The sequence below is a fragment of the Brassica oleracea genome, chromosome C9 (genome assembly GCF_000695525.1).
Source record: "Brassica oleracea var. oleracea cultivar TO1000 chromosome C9, BOL, whole genome shotgun sequence".
Classification (NCBI taxonomy): domain Eukaryota; kingdom Viridiplantae; phylum Streptophyta; class Magnoliopsida; order Brassicales; family Brassicaceae; genus Brassica; species Brassica oleracea.
In genome coordinates, this window is record NC_027756.1 from 42,366,997 (window position 1) to 42,384,141 (window position 17,145).

Consider the following 17,145-nt stretch of genomic DNA (forward strand, 5'->3'; position numbering starts at 1 on the left):
AAAAACAAACAAAATAGATTATCCTTTAGAAGGGTTAAGACAAGAACAGTTTAAATTTTCTGAAATTTGTTTTGGTGTGTTACCTTGAAAATAATAATCGAGTGTTGCTTTTCCATTATCCTTGCACCTGCATATAAACTGTCGGTGTAAGAAGCGAAGAGGATGAAGAAATAATCTAAGAAAGCGATATCGCGATACCCTTAACGATTTATTTTTCCATCAGATTTATTCTTATCTACTTTCATCACTTTCACCTTTGTGGTGCACAGAATAAAGCAAGCGTTCTTATGCTCCCGACCGCCTCGTTGGCTACTTGGTTTGATATACCCTCTCACCTGACAGTGGCAACTTTGTACTGAAAGTTACTCCAAAAGTGGACATAAGTAGGATATTTGATATCGTTACCTTTGCATCTGCGCTTACGACGACCATGAACTTCTTGTAGATATAACCACAAAGCTCGATCACGGAATGAACACATCAGCTGTGACAAACGCAGGATTATTTTAGGTTTGAGCCAAATGCATCTCCGGCTAAACCACGAACCGTAGTATCATCAGAAGAGAGCTTGGCTCCAATAGCAACACTTGAATTCTAATTCTCATCGACTGATCCAATTTCCACGTGAACCCCTTTCTCATCAGTTGCAGAAGTTTACATCCGACAATAGAGAGAAATATCGTTTGTGTCGGGTAGACCACCAATGAAACTACATCGGGAAGAATCGAGATCGATTGCCTAAAATATTGTATCGGATTTTAATTGGTCACATGATTTGACAAATGATTTTGTCACGGTAGAGATTAGAATCTCAGAAGTTGTTGCTAGATGTAACGGTGGATGATCGGCTTCCTTTAATATAAAATAAGGGATACACTGAAGCGTCGATTGGATTGAAGAGAGGTAGAGAAAGAAGAGGCCGATGAGTAGGAAAAAAATATATTAAAATGTAGAAAGGGGAATCGCAAGCGACGAAGGAGATGGTGAAGATGTCGATTAACCTAATCTTCCTATATGTCTGTATTAACAGACTGGATCAGATACTAAGCCCAATAAAGTGAAAATCAATTAGCCCAATAGTTTCTCGAAGCCCATGCGTTACCATCTATTTTTACACAAACAGACACACGGCACAACTCTGTAACTCAGATTTATCTGAGAAAATGATGAAAATAACCCTAACTCGTGTTAAACGAAGACAGTTTACAATATGGAAAAACTATAATTGTTGTTTTTTCATATAACGTGATGAACCTCATTTAAAAATGAAACTCATAATACATTTGTAGGCCCGACCCTCAGAGAAAACTTAAGAAGCAAAGGTTTCTGATCTTCATAAATATATATTAGTTTCGGCCATCAATGTACAAAGTATCATTTAGTTTAGTGGTATAAATGTTGGTGTTTGTATTTCAATAACCCGGGTTTGAACAACAGGTTTGACACTTTTTCACATTTTTTAAAAATGAGATCCACCAAAATGCTGACGTGTCGGCTCAGGAATGAAGCAACTACCTCATTATATTATAGATAGATTACCTACCACATATGCATCGGTAGATACATGATTGTAGAAGGCATGCAATTTAAAGTAGCTCAAATATACATGTTTAGATTAGTCGTTTCTTGGGAAATTTACATAATCGAAAAAAATAACAACTTGAGAGTTGTGAAGCAAGCAATAAAATGCATACATTCACCACTAGGATGAATTGTTGTGTTTATGTTTGATGTCTCGCGTTCTAATTCTATATAACATTTCAAATATGTAAAACCACACATAATAATGAAATACGTCACATGACATATGAATGTAGTTGAAAAGGTACTCACAATTATCATCTTTAAAATACTGCCATTACTCAATGATCCATATTTTGAAAAGCCCAATTTAATAACAAGTTTTCACTGACCCGATTCTTCCGGTGAACCAGGACCAAAAACCATAGTTTTCGTTCAGGTTGGGCTGTTCACCCAAAAATAGGTGGCCATGTGTCGTCACACTCTTAGATATAGGTTCCAGCGAAATACTAACGGCCAAGATCTGTTTGCATTCGAGCGATATAAAGGAAAGTTTCTTTGGCCTTTTCAGAAATTTTGAACCCATTCAGGGCTGGAGCATTTCAGGATCCAGTTTCTCTTTTTGTTCTTCGTTAAAAAAACTCACCAGGTGAGACTACCGTTTATTATTTGTATGTTTTAACCATTGATTTCGGTTTACTTCTATTGAAATTGCTAAGAAAAATTGAATGTATCGAAGAGTTTACCTAGAATGATCAGCTTATAGGCGTAAGGTTAATTTTATGTAGTATGGCTCGTCAAATGAAGAATTATCATGCTGCATTGCGGCTGTCATGGTGTAAAATGATTAGTAAATATTAAAGATCATTGAATACTGTGGATTTAGGAATAGTTTAATGAGATTTATAATAAAAATGTACTGGACGTGGCCACATGAACGTTCATTAGGAATTAACGTGACCATTGATTAGGCCGTTGATTCCATTATACAAAAAAATGTTTTGTTTCTAGTCTTGATTTATTATATACAGAGAGATTGGAGAATGGCCGACGGTGAAGACATCCAACCGCTTGTTTGTGATAATGGTACTGGAATGGTTAAGGTAAAGGTTCTCTAAATTCTATGTGTCACATGACTATATATACCATAAAATACTGAAGTAAAATCTGAGTTTAGGCTGGATTTGCGGGTGATGATGCTCCACGAGCGGTTTTTCCGAGCATTGTAGGCCGTCCTCGTCACACGGGAGTGATGGTTGGGATGGGACAAAAAGATGCCTATGTTGGTGACGAGGCTCAGTCAAAACGTGGTATCTTGACTCTCAAATACCCAATTGAGCATGGAATTGTTAACAATTGGGATGACATGGAGAAGATTTGGCATCACACTTTCTACAACGAGCTACGTGTTGCCCCTGAAGAACATCCGGTTCTCTTAACCGAAGCTCCACTCAATCCCAAGGCGAACCGTGAGAAGATGACTCAGATCATGTTTGAGACATTCAACACTCCGGCTATGTATGTTGCCATTCAAACTGTTCTATCACTCTATGCCAGTGGCCGTACAACTGGTTAGTATCAAACACTTCATTCTTTTTTTCGAACATTCATAATGGTTGATTAGTTTTGTGCTCGAGTGATTCACTTTTTTTATTGCTACTACACCTAAGCATTCCGTTCTTAGGTTTGGTTTGTTTTTTTTTGGTTTTATGAAAACTTTTTTGCGCTAGAACCAAATTTGTTTTTGGATTTGGTTTAAATAAACATAATGTAAAATATAAATAATTAGTTTTTATATTAAATATATATATATATATATATATATATATATATATATATATCTTCAAGATACCTAAATGTATCTTCGATATATACTTAACTACGTAGAAGTATAATGATTTACTTACCTGCCTTGAACAAAATTCTGTCCAGCTCGGTTAAAACATTGTGTTACTACTAGATTTTAACAAAATTTGGTGTGATCTTGATTTGAAAGTTTCATAATCTTTTTGCAATTGTTGGTTTAGGTATTGTTCTGGACTGGTGTGAGTCACACTGTACCAATCTATGAGGGTTATGCTCTTCCACACGCAATCTTCTTGACCTAGCGGGTAGTGACCTAACTGACTACCTCATGAAAATACTGACAGAGCGTGGCTACTCCTTCACCACAACTGCTGAGCGTGAGATTGTTAGAGACATGAAAGAAAAGCTTTCTTACATTGCTCTAGACTACGAACAAGAACTCGAGACTTCCAACACAAGCTCATCCGTTGAGAAAAGCTTCGAGCTTCCGGACGGACAAGTGATAACCATTGGAGCAGAGAGGTTCCGGTGCCCAGAAGTTCTGTTTCAGCCATCAATGATCGGAATGGAAAATCCAGGAATCCATGAAACAACATATAACTCTATCATGAAATGTGATGTGGATATTAGAAAAGATTTGTACGGAAAAATCGTGCTAAGTGGTGGAACCACAATGTTTGGTGGGATTGGTGATCGAATGAGCAAAGAGATTACGGCTTTGGCACCTAGTAGCATGAAGATTAAGGTTGTAGCTCCACCTGAGAGGAAGTATAGTGTTTGGATCGGTGGCTCTATATTGGCTTCACTCAGCACTTTCCAACAGGTGAAAGCATAACATAACTAACATTTTCTTTTTTTTTTGGATCTTAGTATACACACTTATCACATTTTGATTTATGTATTTGAAATATTACAGATGTGGATTGCGAAAGCAGAGTACGATGAATCTGGACCGTTAATAGTGCATAGAAAATGTTTCTAATTACAGTTCATGAAAAAGAAGATCATGGGAGTTAAATTTAATGCCTTTCTTTGAGTTCGGTTGCTTTAAATCAAAATTATAAAGAAAAATTTTAATGGAAAATTGAGAAATCGGTTATTTCACACTTCAACACATTTCAACGGTCCCAATCAAATTACAACATGTGCATAAACAATCTTCAACATTTGTTAATTTAAAATTTCATGTTCTAACTCTCGCTTAAATTATTCATTGTATTTTTATGTTTTTTTATTTGGGAAATTCCCATAAAAAATACATCAATTAAGTTTCATTAAGTTATTTAATACCCAAAATTTTTTGCTATTCAATTTAATACTTCAAATAATTATTTTGTCTATTTTAATATATTAACTTTTAAAACTGTGTTTATTTTAATATACAAACTAAGCTTATTTTTATCAAAAATATTAAATAAGTTTCAAACGAAACTTATAAAATCTCTCAAATTTCAAAAGAAATCTTAAAACAATTTGGGGAAATTTTATGTTTACCACTTTCATGGTACCACTTTTCATCTTTACCACCACTAAAAAGACATTTTCAAAAATATTTTATTCATTAAGTGGTAAAAGACTCTTATACTCTTGTTATCTATATATATAATAAATCATTATTTAAATAAATAATAATAAAAAAAACTAAAAAAATATTTTTTTTATGTTTTCGAATTATACTTTTTCAAATTCAAACTTTTTTATAAATTTTTTTTTAGAATTTTTCTTTTTTAGAATTTTTTTTTAACTTTTTCATATTTTTTTTTGAAAATCAAAAATTATGTTTGAAACTATTTTTTCAAATTTTTTTTATATTTTTTAAGTATTTATTTATATATTTATTATAATCTTAAATTTCACATTCCAAAAATCCTACCCCACCCCTCATCTCTAAACTCTCAGTCTAGATTAATTAATCCTATGGGTATAAGTGTATTTTACTCTTCATTAAAAGTGAGGGTAAAAGTGATTAGTGCAAACATGAAAAGTGGTACTATGAATGTGGTATTTGTGGCAATTTCCCAAACAATTTTTAAGTTAATTATACTTTTTTGAATAAAATAAAATAAAGTGTGGATAATCTTAAATTTTTAATTATATTTTTGATTTCAATATCAAATTTAATTTATTTACTAGAATTTAAAACGAAGTTGTTCATTTTGATTCAAAGTAAAGGTTTTTAAAATTTTAAATTTTCATCTAAATTTTAGTTATATTCCTAAAATTTAAAATTAGCTTAAAATTTTAAAATATTTTTCTGAATTTGAGAGATTAAGTTTGAAACTTAATAATAATTTTGACTAAAATAAAAATATTTTAGATATTAGAATAAATATAAAAATTAGTGTATTAAAATAGACAAATTAATCATTTGAAATATTATAAATTAAATAGAAAAAAAGTTAATATTAAACAGTTAAACGAAATTTAGTTTGAATTCTATGGATACAGATATGGTCGTGATAACCGGTCCTTAAATTCTCTAACTTGACGTTTAATTTAGGTTTACCTAAAACCGAATTGAAACCGGTGGGAAACAGAAAAAACCAAACAACAATTTTGAAGCATCACAAAGATCCTTCCTCGAAATCGCTGCCGACAAAATCTGCAAATCTCATTGGTGACGAGCAAGAATCCCTAATTCAGGGGAGGAAGCGGAGAAGCAATAGGTTGAGGGGGAGTGAGAGCGTACGAATCGGGATGTCGAACGGTACGGAACAGACGCGGAAGCGTGCGGCGCCGGGAGACAGCAATTGGTTGCCACCTGGCTGGAGAGTTGAAGATAAAGTTCGAACCTCCGGTGCTACTGCTGGTTCCGTCGATAAGGTCTGCATCTCTTTACTGCTTCGTTTTGTAGCTATTACATTCACTCACTGCTACAGTGTGTTCGTAGATAAGAAAGATCTTGCCTTTACATATGTTTAGAAGGAAGATCAATTGATCCTGTGTTTCGCAGTACTATTACGAGCCAATCACAGGACGTAAGTTTCGATCCAGGACCGAAGTACTCTACTACTTGGAACATGGCACTTCTAAGAAAGGAAGCAAGAAACCAGACAACACTGATTCCAATTCAGACGTGAGTTAAAACAGTTTGAACCTTTCCACCGTCGTTTTTTTTTTTTAATTCAAATTCGTTATTACAATATGGGAATCTTGTGTGTTGCAGCATGTCGAAGGGCAAGGAAGCAATAAATCCAGCAGGAAAGCTAAAGAGCCAACACCGCCGCCACGGCCACGATCCCCGCCTTTGAAGTTTGATTTTGAGAATCCGCCAGAGAAGGTAAGCTGGTCTTCGGCAAACGCGGGAGAGGAACAAGGTTGGACACCTTTTGTTGGGGACGACAAGGTTCAAGATTCATTGAGACGAGAATGGTGCACTGCGTTTACCGTCATCACGACCAAGAACCCTACTAAACTGTCGTCGTTGAGACGATGATAGACAAGGTGGCGATTGTTGCGTCTGTTGTAACATAGACGGGGATATTAGTTATTTAACTGGGCGGTGTTTGCTTAGTTTTCACATAAGTTAAGTTAGTTTGCACTCTAATTTTCCTAGCTTGTTTTTTTGAGGAATGTGATAATGGGATACACATAACCTGCGTTTGCGTTTGACACACTATGGACATCTCTTTTTGACACACATTGATTGATATGAAAAATGTGTAAGCTTGAAGTAAGACTACGGTGAAGACGTTTTACATGGAAGTGGTAAGACTAGATGATCACAGTTCAGGCTGTAGCTATGTTGTTAGAGAGCTAATGGAACGATGAGGTAAAGCAAAAGGCGAAGATGGAGGAAGCAAACGAGCTTGATGATGAAGCTACTGTTGAGTAAGCTGTTGAGATTCAACACTTGCACTACACTTGATTGATATGCGAGGATGGTTTTGCTTGCTCTTTCGACTTCAAAAGTGTAAGATTCCTCCACATATGAGAGGATTTACTCCAAAAAGTTTGGGTGTGCACAAGGAAAATGAATATTACAAGCATCATTCCATCTCCCAAGGCAAGCAAGATAGATAACACAATGTTGACAATAAAAATGATAGACAAGAAGCGTCTGTAGTCCAACGGTTAGGATAATTGCCTTCCAAGCAATAGACCCGGGTTCGACTCCCGGCAGACGCATCTTATTTTTAACCAATTCTTTCAATTAGTTTTTCAAATTTGAAAATTGAAACTGTGCCACGGAGGATTTTTATACACCGTTTTGGTAGTGAAAAACAGTCAGAAATGCGTGTTTTTGTGGATGTAAGCAATAAAATCTGGTGGATGTTAAGCTTAAATTTGAATGGTGCTACTTATGCTTTTTTTGACCTTAACGCTGTATAATAAATTAGTACAGAGACATCTGAGTACCAATTTAGCAATTCTTGGACTCTAAACCTTCTCCATGCAGCGGAGGCTTCCGTTTTAGTCTTGTGCCCCAAGTTTTTTGAAAAAGTTAAAACAAAGGTTTCTGCTTCGTGTTGGTCTTGGCTAATCTTTTACCCTCTCTGTTTGTCCGAATTTACAGGATTGCCACTGAGGTTGCTTGCATTGTCTTTATCTACAACGTCCCAACAATTTACTGAGGGAAGAGGAAGAGACTTAGAGAGAGTAGCAATACACACAGTTTCTGTGATTCACTAGCAATAGTACATCGGAGAAAAAGCTATTTGCTTTTTATGTAGTAATGCCTCCTTCTCTTTCACATCCTCAAGTTAGTTTTCTGATAAAATCTTGAAAATAAAAAGAGGGTTTTTTCTTCACAACAAGTCATTTCCTTTTGTTCTCTACTCAGCTTTCATGTTCGTAGATGTGATAAAACAAGACTGTGGATCATACATTTCTTCAGTTTTTTTTGTCCTGATCTAGAGAATAAGAAAGGTCACAGCTTTAATTAGGTCTTTGTTGCCCTAAAGAACCTGACTTTTGTCTTTTGAGTAGTTAAAATCTTTGGATTATCTATTTCTGCAAAGCTTTTCCCTGATAAAACCCAAAAGGTTTGTCATTTACTCATAGTTGATGCAAAAATCAAAACTTTGATGTTCTAAAAACATGATTTTTCTTTAGGGAAAGTAACCAAGTCTTTTCATTTTTGGTTGTATCTTGCGTTCTCATATGGGTTCTGTCTTTGTTGAACCTCTAAGATGGAGAAGCAGCAATTTTCAGTGGGAGATTCGTCCGGAGAGACCTCGGAGACGAAGAAAAGTGAGTGTACTGAAGAGAAGTTTGTGTGGCCATGGGTTGGTCTTGTAGCTAACATACAAACGGAGGTTGATAAAACTGGTCGGAGAGTGGGCAGAAGCGGTTCAACGTTCCGTGATGAGCTCATCGAGAAGGGGTTCGATCCAACAAGAGTCCAACCCATCTGGAACTTCAAGGGACACTCTGGTTTCGCCTTGGTGGAGTTCACCAGAGACATTAAAGGGTTCGAGAACGCCATGAACTTCGAGAGGAGTTACAAATCAGACGGCCATGGCAAGAAAGATTGGGAGAAAGGTATTACAAACTGGCTTCTTCTTCTTCTTCTGATGTTTTCAAGTGTTTCTTTTGTTTGCTATATGACAATGAAAGTGTCTTTTTCTTTTTTTTTTGGAAAAGGTGTTCACTTAAGAGATGATGATAAGCCCTACGGATGGGTTTGTAGAGAGGAAGACTACAACCGGGGTGGGATTGTTGGCAAGAATGTTAAGAAGAAGAGAGACTTGAAAACTTTATCACAGCTTCAAGAAGAGGAGGAAAGGAAGATGGTTCAGCTTGTTGAAAACATGTCTCAGTCCATTGAGATGAAGATAATAAGCAAGCAAGAGCTCGAACACAAAGTGGATGAGACTTCTCGTGTTCTGGAGAGTGTGGAGTTGCATAACTATCAGCTAAACGAAACGTACAAACAAGGTATGAAAACACCTGAACAACATAATGTACTTGTTTGGTTGTTGACATAGTTATTTTGTATTCTTGATGAGAAGAGGTTGAGAAGATGCACGCGAACTTGCAAGGGCTGTATCAGCAGATTCTGGTAGGACATGACAAGTCTATGTCTGACCTGGAGACAGAGAGGGAGAAGCTGGAGAATCGTGCGAGGCAGATCTACATTAACGAAGCTGGGATGGAAAAATCCAGACTCGAAATAGAAATGGTGAATGATTCTTTCCTTGTAACTTAAAACAAAAAAGAATCATATAACACAATGAAAATCTGTTACCTTTTTTTGTTCTTACAGAATCAAAAGGCTATGATGGAGCAGAATGAAGCGAACATGGAAGCCATGAAGCTTGCAGAGAAGCACCAGGCAAGTACTTCTTTAGTTTGACTGAACAGACTCCATGTACAACCTTTGAGTGTCTCTAAAACATGAAAACTTTTTGCAGAAAGAGAAGGAGAAGCTTCACGAGAAGATAATGGAAATGGAAGCGAAACTAAACGAAACACAAGAGCTGGAGCTGGAGATAGAGAAGCTGAAAGGCAGCACCAATGTGATGAAGCATATGGCTGGGAGTGATGGAGATGCAGAGTTGATGGAGAAGATGGTTAAGACTCAGATGGAGCTTGAGGCTAGAGAAACAGCTCTGCATGATAAGATAATGGCTGTAACACAAAAAGAACGTATGGCCAACGACGAGTATCAAGAGGCTAGGAAAGAGATGATTCAGGTAACAAACACACACAAAAGCAGTCTAAATTTGTATGACCTAAACTAATTAATTCAATGAACAGTTGTGGAAGGAGAACGAAGATTTGGTGAGTGGGGAGAAGATAAGAGTGAAGACGATGGGGCACTTAGACACGAAACCGTTTGTGCTAGCAGTGAAGAAGAAACTTAGATGTTCAGAAGCAAGAGCAGGGCTAAAAGCTATGGAGTTGTGTTCATTTTGGGAAGGACAAATTGGAAATGTGCATTGGCATCCGTTTAAAGTGGATGAATCTGATGGAATCGCAAAGGTATGGATGGACTTAAAACATATTAGAAGCTGGTTATTATTACAAAGTATTATTATCTCAAGATCTCTTACATGTGAAAATTGCAGCTAGTGGTTCATAAAAACGATTTGAAGCTGGTTATGCTGAAGAGTGACTACGGTGAGGAGCTTTACAATGAGGTGGTGAGAGCGAAAGTGGAGATAGTGGAATACAACCCGAGTGGTGGCTATGTGGTTTCGGAGATGTGGAACCTTGAGAAGAACCGAAAGGCCACGATGGAGGAAGGAACGGATGTGATGCTGAAGATGAGGAAGAAGCTCGTGGCTATGAAGAACAAGCGAAAGAGGCGTTGAGAAAAGATGCGCAAGATCTATCTACTTAAGCAAAATAAGACTGAACTTAACGAACTACGTGAAGTGGTTTTGGCTTTTGGATATTGCTATGCTCCTTCTTTTCTTACAGACAAGTTTAAATTAATGTGCTAGTACTGTGATTGATTTTGCCAGTTTATCTCCCAATTATTCTCTCTGTTTATAACTTGAAGCACAAGGAATGTTTAGAAGCTGTGTGCTCGTTCTTCCGACTCTTTGTTTTTAGTAAACAATTATGTAAGTAGACAATTGTAAACAAGAAGCGTCTGTAGTCCAACGGTTAGGATAATTGCCTTCCCGGCAGACGCACTTTTTTAATATCAATAACTTGACGTCGAATAAAACGATGTCGTATAACTTTGGTAAGAGATATATTTATAAACCCGACAAAATCGAATCACACCGCTCTAAGGGTATTATCGTCCAACTAGAAATGTTATCCATGGTTAAGACAATCATCATAGGCCGCACATAATAGTAAACGCATGTTGCGTGCACGCGCCGAATCGTATCGTGTGGCCACCATTTCTCGAACCGAACAGCCTCCCACCACACGCTTCTTCTTCTTCTTCTGTTTTGTCTTTTCGGTTTTCTTTCCCCGGCGAGGGATAGATATTTTTGTTTATCATGGCGGGCACTTGCAGCTCGATAAGGCCACCACGCCTCACTGGTTCTTGTTCGAGTGTTGAGCTTTCCAGGTTGATTGATCGAGCTGGAGTTCCTTTCTCCGTTCGGATCTCTACCAGAAGAAATTCCATAACAAGAAGCCAAGGAGGTGGTTTCACCGCACCTGTCTCCTCGCGTGAGGAAGGTCCTTCTTGTATCTTCGTCGGTCCGATTGATTCCGCTAGAAAAGAAACTCTAGAAGCTCTTTACCGCCAAGTACGCCTACTCAACTCTCTTCTTCTTGAAGTTTGTCTCTGTGATTGTTTAGTGAAGTGAGTTTTTTGAATTAGGCGAAGAATGCTTACTACAATGGCAAGCCTTTGATAGTTGATGACATGTTTGACAGAGTCGAGGTAAGACAACAGTTTGGTGTTATGTAGTTTCAAGCAAAGATATGGTTTATGTAAATGTTATTATGTTCTCTTGCAGCTGAAGCTTCGGTGGTATGGTTCGAAGTCTGTTGTCAAGTACCCTCGGTGCAGCCTCCTGCGACAGTCAACTTATGCTGATGCAGAGGTACACTTTTGGGAGTTCATGTTTCAATTTACTTCTCTTGAAACATATATTTTGTGAGATTTGGGATTCGTTTAATTATAATTAGCTTTTCGGTTTTAAGAAGGTCATCCATGAAACAAAATCATTTTAATAATATAGATGTGAAAGCATCAACTTCATTGTTTACTAGGATTAGTATTATGATAAAAAAAACAAAATTTCTTTGTGGTGAAGAATGATTTTGTCAAGGGTTGATATTGAGTGGAATCCTTTTTGTAGGACAGGATGATGCATCACAAGTTCTCCTGTTAGCTACCATATGGATCTTGATTCTCTTGTTTGGTAGCTCAGCATGTGTTTTGCCCACCATTTATGGCCTCGGCTTAGTCTATGGAGGAGATCCGTTCAACTCAGGGCTTGTCTATAGCAGCTCGTCTTCTGTGCCTCTTCTGTCAAAGTTGAACGGCATCCTCCTCACCGTGCTTGGACCTGCTTTTGGATATCCTATTGCATCTTCTGCAGGTACCTTATAAAGTTTGCACTTTCTATTCAAAATATGGTAAGCTATCATCATCTACTTGTACTGAGAGAAAGAATGGTGTTGGCAGTAAGGGTTCTTAAAGGGCTATGGAGAAATGACTTAACCGCTCTAAAAGGAGACTGTCCAAATTGTGGGGAGGAGGTCAAACTCTTTACTTGTCAACAAAAATTACGACACCGTCTTCTTTTCTTTTTTTTTCAGTTTTAGTCACGTTTTAGCTTTGATGGACCTTGGTGTAGGTTTTTGCATTTGTGAGATCCGACCAATCAAACAAGTCAGCTCACAAAGCCGAGTGTCATGTCTGTGAGTGCACACTGGAGTTCCGTACCAAAGTGGAGGTAAAAGAATGACATGAACCAATCACTGCCTTGGATAGTCCTATGTAGCTCTGTTTCTAAATGGCTGTTTGGATTTTTTTGTGTTGCTGCTTCAGAAATCTGCGTCACTATTGGGTAGAAAATGGGTATACGGCAGGATATACCTTGTTTCACGTCCTAGGAGAGGTCGGCGTTCCAAGTATATATAGTTCTGATCAAAGACGAGAGAATTTTTGGGGATGGTCTCTCTACTCAATTGTCTATTTTATTTAAAAGAAGCTAGAAAGCTTTTGTAACATTCAAAAAGTTCAATATTATCTGTAACTATAAACGTTTCTACACACTTGAAAGTATAGTGTTTTTGGAAAATTTTCTTGAAATCATCATCATAATTTTAGGAATGAGCTGTATCACACACATTTTAGATCTGATGCCCTCAAAATATTATTTTTATATTGTGCACCTTTTCGTAGAAAATTCAAAAAGTATTCCTTACTACTAAAAGAAAATGATAGAGTCCATTCTGGCGACTATGATAATTCTAATTTAACTCAAATGATCCCAAATATTAGTGACCAACATAAGAAAAGGTTTATCAATTGGTAAGCTTAAGAAAATAAAATAATTACCATTCGCTCCCCCCAATTAATAAGACTTAAGTCTTAAGCCAGGAAGTTAATTTACTCCCAAGAATTTACAATATCTTTTTTTCTAAAAAGAATTTACAATATCAAGTCCCCAATATTTACGTAAATTACAGATCAAACCCGTTTCTCCTTCCCTTTTATTTTTTATTTTTAAGTCTCCCCCTTCCTGTAAAGCTTGTCCAAGGCTTATTTTTTATTCATCGAATTCTCTGGAAATCAAACAAGTCAGAGATCGGATTTGAAAAAAAAAAAGATGGGGAGTCCAGAGAAGAACGAGAACAAGGGTTTCTTCGCCGCCATGACTTCCGGTTTCTCCATGTTCGGCAGCGCCATGTCCAGATCCGTCAACGGGTCTGTTTCCTCTGTGTCTTCATAGAAACCTTATCTGATGATTGATATGGGCTACACCTTATTTGTCTGCTATATAAACTAGTATATTTGATCCTTCAGGTGTTTTATTTTGTTTTTAGTTGTATTTATTACAAAACATGGGGGTGGGGGGATATGATACTATAATTAATTCTTTCACAAGTCAACAAAACAGATCAAGTTGTCTGAAATTTTCTGCATGTTCCTTTCAGTCTCATAAGTGAATTATGTTTGTGTTATAGATCCTTCTGATTCAAGTTGTTTTTTTTTTGGCTAATGGGCTGTTGTTTCGATACAATTTATTTTTCAGGTTGCTTGCTTATGAAGGAGTTGAGGTTATCAATCCAGATGGTGGTAAGGAAGATGCAGAAGAGGAAGCTCAGAGAGGAAGGTGGAAAGACGAGGTTTACTACTACTTGTACTTTTCCTTAAGTTTCTCTGTCTTGCTTTTTGCGGAAACTTTTCTTCTTTTTTTTTGTGCGCTTTAACAGGAACGTGATAGTTACTGGAAGATGATGCAGAAGTATATAGGCTCGGATATTACCTCAATGGTCACACTTCCTGTTATTATTTTTGAGCCAATGACTATGCTCCAGAAGATGGCTGAGGTTACTAGTCTTAATATCTTATTCTTGTAAGTTTTTGTTATTTCTAGTGGCAAGATTTAAGATTTCTATAAACATCTCTTTGCAGTTAATGGAATATTCCTACTTGCTGGATCAAGCTGATGAATGCGAGGATCCTTACTTGCGTTTAGTATATGCTTGTAAGTATATATATATACTCTACATCATGTTTTCACTTCCGACTTTGTTAAGACTTCTTTTTCTGTGTTCAGCATCATGGGCTATATCTGTTTACTTTGCGTACCAACGAACGTGGAAGCCATTCAATCCTATTCTTGGAGAGACATATGAGATGGCCAACCATGGTGGCATTTCATTTCTTTCTGAGCAGGTGCAGCTGCTACACACTTTTAGTGTATAATACAGCTAGGTTGCAATTTAGTTGTCTATCTTGACTCAATTATAATGATGTAATTTTGTTTTTTTTTTTTTTTTAATTTTAGGTTAGCCATCATCCCCCAATGAGTGCAGGTCACGCCGAGAACGAGCACTTCACCTACGACGTCACCTCAAAGTTGAAAACTAAGCTTTTGGGTAACTCTGTTGATGTCTACCCTGTTGGCAGGTAATTTTGTTACTATTTATCATCCGCTTGGCTCTCTCTTCATCAAGAAGAAATTAAACTTCTTGCTGCATGTACTCTTCCGTCTTAAAAACATGAGAACACTCAATATTCTGTTTATGTTTTCACCTAAGCTCATGATGCGGCCTATCTATGGTCTTGCAGAACGCGTGTAACCCTCAAAAAAGATGGCGTGGTTCTTGATCTGGTTCCGCCTCTCACTAAGGTTCACAACCTGATATTTGGACGAACTTGGGTTGACTCACCAGGAGAAATGGTCATGACAAATATAACCACTGGAGACAAAGTTGTTCTTTATTTCCAGCCATGTGGTTGGTTCGGGTAAATTGACAACCACATATACTCTTATTGTTTTGTGATACGCTGTTCATGTGATCCCGACATGTTTTATTGATAAAAGTGTGTACGTCCTTTGTTCTCAGGTCTGGTCGCTATGAAGTGGATGGATATGTTTACAGCGCAGACGAAGAACCTAAAATCATGATGACAGGAAAATGGAATGAGAAAATCAGCTACCAACCTTGTGATGATGAGGGTGAACCTCTTCCAGGGACAGAGCTTAAAGAGGTCGCCTGTTTGTTTCCCTCTTACCACATAGAACCTGATAGTATTTTCTTATGTTTTTTTTTTCTATTCTTTATTGCTTCCTTCAGGTGTGGCATGTGGCTGATGTTCCCAAGAATGACAAGTTTCAGTACACCCACTTTGCTCACAAGATAAACAGCTTCGACACAGCTCCTTCTAAGCTCTTGGCTTCAGACTCACGTCTCCGTCCTGATAGATATTCCCTTGAGCAGGGTGACCTTTCTAAAGCTGGTTTCGAGAAACACAGGTTCTTCTTCTTTACTCACTTCCTACTCGCTTGTTTGTCACAAAGTTCAAGTCCTTTATTCCGTGGTGTCTTTTTTTACTCTCAGCCTTGAGGAGAGACAAAGGGCCGAAAAGAGGACACGAGAAACAAAGGGACAGACGTTCACACCAAGATGGTTCGATCTAACGGATGAGATCACATCTACTCCGTGGGGAGATATTGAAATATACCAATACAACGGGAAGTACTCGGAACACCGAGATGCTGCAGCGAGCTCGAGCGGTGGTGCCTCCAGTGATGTGGACCTCAAATCGATCGAGTTTAATCCTTGGCAATATGGTAATGTATCAACTGAATGAGGCAAACGTTTCGTGATTTTAATGTATGACATCGACATACTCAATGGTGTGGTTCATGGGACTCGTGAAGATGAGTTCAAAGTTGTTTTATACTTTTGTTCGAGGGTGAAAAAGTGTTGCTTACGTAGTTTGAGTGGTGAAACGTAAGATTGTGTTTATGTCTTATTGTATCTTTGTTTCCATCTCGATTCAAAAGTAATTGTGTTTTGTTATGCTTATACTTTTTAGAGATACTAGTGGTATTCCGGCGTAGCGCCGGGTTCATATGTTTTTTCTTAAATGAATATGTTCAAAAATATGAATATGAAAATATGTTGAAAGTGAATGATATCCAGCGACCGTAATGTATTACTTTGTTTTGGTTAGTTCAATGTGGAATATCATAAGTGGTTATGACTAATCGATTCGATAAAAATAGAATAAAAAATTGATAGTCGTAACAAAGTTAATTTAATTGGAATTTAAACATAAAGTAAAGTTGATGTTTTATTTAGAGAACATACTTATACTCTTTAGTACCATGTTGACAATATATGGAAGGAACGGCATTTGAAATTCTATTTTAGAGATTAATTTGAATTAAAACGTGTGTAATAAGCATAGGTGTTACCAGCGGGAAAGAACTATTGTCAAAATGTTGATGTTTATATTTTTGTACGCCCGTTTGATTTGAGCGGCCTTGACTAAAACTGTTGATGATTTCGTAATATTATAGATGTTGCCCCCTCGAATATTGGCTAGCACATGCGATGATATTTTTTTTGATTTTAAGAAGTTTTTTTAATGATTGATAGTTGATGATTTGAATTCATTTTTTGAATTTTTAATGAAGATAGTGATATTGAATTGATATTACCAGTGACTAATTATGCTAAAAAAATTATAAGTAAAGTCTGAATTTCTAAATTTTATTATTTGTTAAGGTGGACCCATTAAGTCTAAAAATGATATTTTTCCAACTCAACTCATTAGGGTAGAATGTGTAAAGTCTTAAACATTCTTAAAAAATTTCTTAAAAAATTCATTTATACATTGAGACAAAAAGAAGATAAATAATGTTATTCTAAAAGTTATTGTGTAACTCTTATGAAAATTGCATCATGCTGTAATTTTCATTACTTGTAATT

General features: G+C 36.8%; 5 protein-coding genes and 1 non-coding gene across 11 annotated transcripts; all 6 read left to right on the forward strand.

Annotated features, from left to right (window-relative positions):
• The first annotated feature begins 2,117 nt into the window (after window positions 1–2,117).
• LOC106313896 (actin-12) lies at window positions 2,118–4,364 on the forward strand. Its single transcript, XM_013751825.1, is given in 7 exon segments — window positions 2,118–2,170; window positions 2,553–2,624; window positions 2,699–3,092; window positions 3,549–3,561; window positions 3,563–3,615; window positions 3,618–4,150; window positions 4,244–4,364. Coding segments are annotated over 6 exon segments (1,119 nt in total). The 5' UTR covers window positions 2,118–2,170; window positions 2,553–2,564; the 3' UTR covers window positions 4,310–4,364.
• An 880-nt stretch (window positions 4,365–5,244) lies between these two features.
• On the forward strand, window positions 5,245–6,946 carry LOC106315067 (methyl-CpG-binding domain-containing protein 6). The gene is made up of 4 exons (XM_013752839.1): window positions 5,245–5,248; window positions 5,828–6,150; window positions 6,281–6,403; window positions 6,494–6,946. Exons 1-4 carry the CDS (start codon window positions 5,245–5,247, stop codon window positions 6,761–6,763), a joined length of 720 nt encoding a protein of 239 aa, XP_013608293.1. The 3' UTR covers window positions 6,764–6,946.
• Window positions 6,947–7,383: 437 nt separating this feature from the next.
• TRNAG-UCC lies at window positions 7,384–7,455 on the forward strand. Its single transcript has one exon. It is a non-coding gene; the product is annotated as a tRNA-Gly (tRNA).
• Window positions 7,456–7,909: 454 nt separating this feature from the next.
• On the forward strand, window positions 7,910–10,803 carry LOC106316335 (protein INVOLVED IN DE NOVO 2). 6 transcript variants are annotated; one of them, XM_013754210.1, is made up of 8 exons: window positions 7,910–7,978; window positions 8,457–8,811; window positions 8,914–9,207; window positions 9,282–9,451; window positions 9,536–9,604; window positions 9,684–9,965; window positions 10,030–10,254; window positions 10,341–10,803. In XM_013754210.1, the coding sequence occupies exons 2-8, from the start codon at window positions 8,460–8,462 to the stop codon at window positions 10,584–10,586; spliced, it is 1,638 nt and encodes a 545-aa protein (XP_013609664.1). In that variant the 5' UTR covers window positions 7,910–7,978; window positions 8,457–8,459; the 3' UTR covers window positions 10,587–10,803. The 6 variants fall into 6 exon arrangements, with proteins under 6 accessions (XP_013609664.1, XP_013609663.1, XP_013609662.1 ...); XM_013754209.1 differs by having other exon boundaries at window positions 7,913–7,999; window positions 8,460–8,811; XM_013754208.1 differs by having other exon boundaries at window positions 7,947–8,029; window positions 8,460–8,811.
• A 299-nt stretch (window positions 10,804–11,102) lies between these two features.
• On the forward strand, window positions 11,103–12,992 carry LOC106315767 (PGR5-like protein 1B, chloroplastic). The gene is made up of 7 exons (XM_013753591.1): window positions 11,103–11,486; window positions 11,561–11,623; window positions 11,700–11,786; window positions 12,050–12,287; window positions 12,374–12,447; window positions 12,546–12,644; window positions 12,740–12,992. The coding sequence occupies exons 1-7, from the start codon at window positions 11,232–11,234 to the stop codon at window positions 12,830–12,832; spliced, it is 909 nt and encodes a 302-aa protein (XP_013609045.1). The 5' UTR covers window positions 11,103–11,231; the 3' UTR covers window positions 12,833–12,992.
• Window positions 12,993–13,424: 432 nt separating this feature from the next.
• On the forward strand, window positions 13,425–16,247 carry LOC106318917 (oxysterol-binding protein-related protein 3C). The gene is made up of 10 exons (XM_013757082.1): window positions 13,425–13,621; window positions 13,950–14,043; window positions 14,131–14,247; window positions 14,333–14,405; window positions 14,478–14,596; window positions 14,709–14,830; window positions 14,993–15,169; window positions 15,271–15,415; window positions 15,502–15,680; window positions 15,766–16,247. The coding sequence occupies exons 1-10, from the start codon at window positions 13,524–13,526 to the stop codon at window positions 16,016–16,018; spliced, it is 1,377 nt and encodes a 458-aa protein (XP_013612536.1). The 5' UTR covers window positions 13,425–13,523; the 3' UTR covers window positions 16,019–16,247.
• The last annotated feature ends 898 nt before the right edge of the window (window positions 16,248–17,145 follow it).

What these genes read in the sequence shown, in the direction of transcription:
- LOC106315067 (XM_013752839.1), top strand. An exon ending in CTGCTGGTTCCGTCGATAAG is followed by an intron (nt 6,151 to 6,280) that starts GTCTGCATCTCT and finishes TGTGTTTCGCAG; the next exon opens with TACTATTACGAGCCAATCAC. An exon ending in ACACTGATTCCAATTCAGAC is followed by an intron (nt 6,404 to 6,493) that starts GTGAGTTAAAAC and finishes TGTGTGTTGCAG; the next exon opens with CATGTCGAAGGGCAAGGAAG.
- LOC106316335 (XM_013754208.1), top strand. Translation starts at nt 8,003, where the DNA reads ATGCCTCCTTCTCTTTCACATCCTCAA. An exon ending in AGCTTGCAGAGAAGCACCAG is followed by an intron (nt 9,605 to 9,683) that starts GCAAGTACTTCT and finishes AACTTTTTGCAG; the next exon opens with AAAGAGAAGGAGAAGCTTCA. An exon ending in CTAGGAAAGAGATGATTCAG is followed by an intron (nt 9,966 to 10,029) that starts GTAACAAACACA and finishes TTCAATGAACAG; the next exon opens with TTGTGGAAGGAGAACGAAGA.
- LOC106315767 (XM_013753591.1), top strand. Translation starts at nt 11,232, where the DNA reads ATGGCGGGCACTTGCAGCTCGATAAGGCCACCACGCCTCACTGGTTCT. An exon ending in TCCTATTGCATCTTCTGCAG is followed by an intron (nt 12,288 to 12,373) that starts GTACCTTATAAA and finishes TGGTGTTGGCAG; the next exon opens with TAAGGGTTCTTAAAGGGCTA. An exon ending in GTCCAAATTGTGGGGAGGAG is followed by an intron (nt 12,448 to 12,545) that starts GTCAAACTCTTT and finishes ACCTTGGTGTAG; the next exon opens with GTTTTTGCATTTGTGAGATC.
- LOC106318917 (XM_013757082.1), top strand. Translation starts at nt 13,524, where the DNA reads ATGGGGAGTCCAGAGAAGAACGAGAACAAGGGTTTCTTCGCCGCCATG. An exon ending in ATGTCCAGATCCGTCAACGG is followed by an intron (nt 13,622 to 13,949) that starts GTCTGTTTCCTC and finishes TTTATTTTTCAG; the next exon opens with GTTGCTTGCTTATGAAGGAG. An exon ending in CAGCCATGTGGTTGGTTCGG is followed by an intron (nt 15,170 to 15,270) that starts GTAAATTGACAA and finishes CTTTGTTCTCAG; the next exon opens with GTCTGGTCGCTATGAAGTGG.